Source organism: Cyprinus carpio, chromosome B12, assembly GCF_018340385.1.
Source record: "Cyprinus carpio isolate SPL01 chromosome B12, ASM1834038v1, whole genome shotgun sequence".
In the NCBI taxonomy this organism is placed as follows: Eukaryota; Metazoa; Chordata; class Actinopteri; order Cypriniformes; family Cyprinidae; genus Cyprinus; species Cyprinus carpio.
In genome coordinates, this window is record NC_056608.1 from 24490879 (window position 1) to 24495878 (window position 5000).

At 39.8% G+C, this 5000-nt stretch overlaps 1 protein-coding gene and 1 pseudogene across 1 annotated transcript in view; both read left to right on the forward strand.

The window, feature by feature from the left end:
- The window catches only part of LOC109085870 (ubiquitin thioesterase ZRANB1-like), a 13224-nt gene extending 10345 nt beyond the window's left edge, over positions 1-2879 (forward strand). Inside the window, exons 7-9 of the mRNA XM_042734796.1 lie at positions 421-550; positions 637-866; positions 2124-2879. Of these exons, the coding sequence (XP_042590730.1) occupies positions 421-550; positions 637-866; positions 2124-2342 (579 nt within the window). The 3' untranslated portion in view covers positions 2343-2879. The remainder of the gene's footprint in view (positions 1-420; positions 551-636; positions 867-2123) is intronic.
- Positions 2880-4546: 1667 nt separating this feature from the next.
- Positions 4547-5000, forward strand: part of LOC109068332 — an 8273-nt pseudogene continuing 7819 nt past the window's right edge.

Genomic DNA, 5000 nt, shown 5'->3' on the forward strand with positions numbered 1-5000 from the left:
GAGGGTCGTGCACTGCTCTTACAGGATTGAGAACTGCTGCTGAAGAACATTGATTTTGAAACCATTGTGAATTCATTAGAATCACAATCAACCACTGCTTTCTTGTGTTTTTTAATTTCTATTTTATTTTTCTACAGAGAATTTGAGCTTTTTTTATTTATTTTTTCATCTTTATGCAGAATTTAAGCTTCTTTTTTTGTAGAATTTGAGTATTTTTTTTCTTTTCTTTTAAGCAGTTCTTGTTTTAGGTTTAAGTTTGGGTGAGATATGAGCCGCTCATGTTCTTGATGGGTGGAGGTTTCCCTCTCTGCGTCAGACACACACTACACTGGCTGTTACTGCAGTGATGAGTCAGACACTGAATCAGGGAATCCACGAGTGAATGTTTATGGTCAGTCTTCCTGTTTTGTGTCGCTGCAGCCCGGGGCGAGTTTGGAGCAGACTCATATATTTGTTCTGGCTCATATCCTGCGGCGGCCCATCATCGTTTACGGAGTCAAGTATTACAAGAGTTTCCGAGGAGAAACCTTAGGCTACACTCGATTTCAAGGTGAGACGATCTCAAGAGCTCTTAACAGTCACGTGGACCGCAGGAGTGTGTCTCATCTGTGTGTGTGTGTGTGTGTGTGCGCGCAGGTGTTTACCTGCCGTTGCTATGGGAACAGAGCTTCTGCTGGAAAAGTCCCATCGCTCTCGGTTACACGAGAGGTCACTTCTCTGCTCTGGTTGGCATGGAAACCGACGGCTACGATAATCGCGGCGCAGGCGCCAACCTCAACACTGACGATGACATCACCGTGACCTTCCTGCCGCTGGTGGACAGTGAGAGGAAGCTCCTGCAGATCCACTTCCTGTCAGCACAAGAGGTACACACACACACACACACACTGATCAAACACTATTCACGTTTTCAAACATTTACGTTCATGCAAGAACAAAGTAGGAAAAGATACTATGAAAGTCACTGTGGACCAGCAACTGTTTGGTTTTCCACGTTCCTCAAAATAGCATGTATGTTCAGTAGAAGAAAGAAACTCATTCTTTTGAGTAAATGATGATAAAAATAAAACACTATGACAGAACTGACAGACAGATGACAGAATTTTTATTTTTGTGTGAACTATTCCTTTAACGTTAATTAAACAACAAAACACAGAGAAAAATCACTGGCTGCTCTCGACTGAAGAACTTTAATACAGTTGCTTTAGGAATCAGTTTATATAGTGTTTTATTCTTATATTTGTTAGTTTCTTGAATGCTCTGTTAAATACACCTACTGTACCTGAAAATAAAGCACTGTTTGTTTTATTTTTATTCTATGTGTCGTTGTAATGTGTATCTTTGTTCTCATTTTTAAATAACAGAGATAAAATAATGACACTTAAATATCAGCAATTATGTTTTATATTGTGTTACCTTGAAAGGCTTTGTGTTTATAATAGTTAAATTAGTTTTGCTGTACTGCTCAGACAGCTTGCAAAATAAAAAGACCAACATGACAAAGAATCGGCATTAAATCATGAAAAACAAATTTAGAAAAAGAAAAAAATATATAAATGATATTTTTGGCATACTGCCATACTGTATATGTGTGTGTGGTTTATGAGGACATTTTCAGTGTCCCCGTAATTCAAAAGGATTATAAAAAAAAATTATAATACAGAACTTTTTTTGAAAAGAAGTTTTTTGAAAATCTAAAAATGCAAAAAGTTTTCTGTAAGGGGTAGGTTTAGGGTTTGCGGATAGAAAATATCATTTGATCAGTATAAAAGAAACTATGAGTCCCCACAATTCACAGAAACAAACGTGTGTGTCTGTGTGCGCTGTGTCTGTGTGTGTGTGTGATTCCGTGTGTGTGTGTGTGTGTGTGTGTGTGTGTGTGTGTGTGTGCGCGTGTCTGTGTGTGTGAGAGTGTGTGTGTGTGCGTGTCTGTGCGTGTATGCGTGTGTGTGTGTGTGTGTGTGTGTGTGCGCGTGTCTGTGTGTGTGTGTCTGTGTGTGTGTGTGCATGTGTGTGTGTGCGTGTGTGTGTGCGTGTGTGTGTGTGTGTGTGTGTGTTGTGTGTGCGCGTGTCTGTGTGTGTGTGTTGTGTGTGTCTGTGTGCGTGTGTGTGTGTGTGTTCAGATGGGCAGCGAGGAGCAGCAGGAGCGTCTGCTCAGGGATTGGCTGGACTGCTGCGTGACGGACGGCGGGATGCTGGCGGCGATGCAGAAGAGCAGCAGACGCAGACATCACCCGCTCATCACACAGATGCTGGAGAAGTGGCTGGATGGGTACCGGCAGATGCACCCGTGTCCCACGCTCTCCGACGACGAGGACGAGGAGGACGACGAAGACGCCTGAAACCATTTCAACACTGCTCCACACACACCCTCTTTCCCAGAATGCAATGCGTGCACCCCAACAGCAGCGAGGGCCGAAACTCTTTGTTTAGTCAAATGAATTTATTTTTTTCCGTGCGTTCGTATCCTTGTATGTAGACGTGCTGCATGTGGCTCTTCACATAAGGAATGACGAGAATAAAAGAGCGTCAGAAGTGAGCACTAACACAAAGCACAGAATCTTCCGAGGGTTTGAGTCTGATCGCAGGAATCAGAGTTTATGATTTACTCACACATTTCTCACAGTGTTTGTGTTCCCTTCTGTTCTTTCTCTCTGCTCTGCAGCGACACGCGTGTGTTTTGTTGATTTGATTGTATTTATTTATGTCTTTCCTCTCTGTCTCAGTGGATCCTCACCGACTCGTGCTGTGAGGAGAGTCATGAAGCGTTTACTGACATGTTGAACTTGATCCTGTCCCTCATTGTGAGGTGATTCTGAACCGGAGGAGAGCGAATCACACGGCTTTAACATTAAACTACAAACACGTCTGCTCTCTCATCTTCTGTCTGCCTCGTTTTTCCTCTGCACCTGAAATAATTACAGTTTTGCAAATTGCATGAACGCAAATTACTCCACAGAATAAACAGTATTTTATTGCGGATTGATGGGCCACTTCAGATTTTTCGGGTGAGAGACTACAAGCAAAATCTTCTTTTTCATGCACTGGCCAGGTCTGAGATCTTGCTCTGTTTTGGCTTCTAGAACATGTCTTCTTTCAGACTAGTAGAAAGAAAGCATCCGAAATACACATTTAAGTGTTTGTTTTATTGCGCTTCATCTATTTGTGTCTGTAGATTTCTTTAAAGATATGTTCTCTTACACACCAAACTTTTATTAGTTATATTCCTCTCTATATTCTGAAAGCTTTTACTAAAGGGTTTGTTCCTATTTCATTCACACTGATTGATTCAACATTTTACTCCTAAAAAACATGGTGAAAATGTGTTTGTGTTGACAATATTTTCTGATTTATGGAATTATGAAAAGAGAAATCCAGAATCCCTTCTGGAAAAACCTCTAACTCTAATATCAGAGATTTATGTTCTGGAAATGTATGCAAATTATTATCTAATGTTCAGATTTATGTTCTGGAAATGTATGCAAATTAACTAGAAAACGCCTTATTTGCATATTTAAACTTAACAGAATTGTAACAGTCTCAATTTAAAGTATTTTTGTCACAACATATTAGTTAGGTTCATCAAAGGTTAATCTCACAAAAATAACACTTTTTTTTCAAAATACAAAAATACTAAGATTAAATGTATTTAAATGCAAAGGCATTTAAAAACAAAATAGTATTGAAATACTGCCCATCCTGTAAGTGTGATGAACTTCTCAGTACCTGATGGGACACCCTTATAGTGTTGGACAAACAGTTTATTTATATAACAGCTTTTTATATTTACAATACCTTGCATTTTAAAACACACTTCTCAACGTGTTCAGCATCAAACTGAGCCCCTGACATCCTGAAGTGAACTCTGAGTTCGTGATAAACACCTTAATAAAGAGATGGATCAACACAACACTTCCTTTCTTTTTCTCTTTTGAATAAGCTACTGATCAACAAAATCATCCTCACTGCTTGAAGACTCCATTTAGTACTGGTTTTTCTCAACGGATTGATTAATACGCATCTGACTCAGTGTGGAAGGATTCTGTGGTGACAAATCTTTAAGATTTCGAACACGAAAAAACGCGTAAATCAGTGCGAATCAGAGATCTTAAGTCTAAAAATTATATTGTTATAATATTACTAGCCAAAAACAGTGTCACTGGTGTCAGTTAAAATTTCACACATGCATTAATTGTGTTAGTTTAGGTATTCTTAAACTTTTGTTCTAAAGTAAATTTGGGATTTTATGTCAACATTAAAATAATTTATCAGCGTTAACATGTTCGCGGTTGTTTGATGGTCACGTGATATACAGGTCAACAACTCATATTCGTAATATTTATTTGTATTGTATTGTTGTTGTTTTTTACGTTTTTATTTCTAGTTTGTAGTACAAACTTTGTACATTTATTAATTATTAGTTTCGTTAACTCACGAACCGTAGTTTTGTGAAACCCGCGTTAAATGTTCCCGCTCTAGATGTTCCCGCTCTAAATGTTCCCGCGCTGGATGTTCCCGCTCTAGATGTTCCCGCTCTAAATGTTCCCGCTCTAGATGTTCCCGCTCTAAATGTTCCCGCTCTAGATGCTGCCAGTCGTTAGTGATCGTCGCGGTTCGGTTTCTTGTAGATCTTCAGCTCTGCTGTGGAACTGTTAAACTTATGTCTGAAAGGTAAGTTACTCGCTATAAAGTTATTTTTTATTATTGTTCTGTTGTATAAAAGCTCACGGTCGTGCTGTTGTCGGTCCAATCACATCCTTCAGGAGAACAGCGGACTCACCGAGAGTCATAACGTTACTGTTCAATTAAACGAGAGATTCTGCTGATGCAGATAACTCGGTTCCGTCCTTTAATATTCATGACCAATAGTTTACCTCAACTCTTTAAAAATGTTTCATGTTTCACACGGACAGGGTCGTGTTTACGCCGGTGTCCCCGTGATGGCGCTGTTCGACGCTGTAACGGTTTACGGTCTCCCGCTGCGTCAGCGCCGGTTCTCC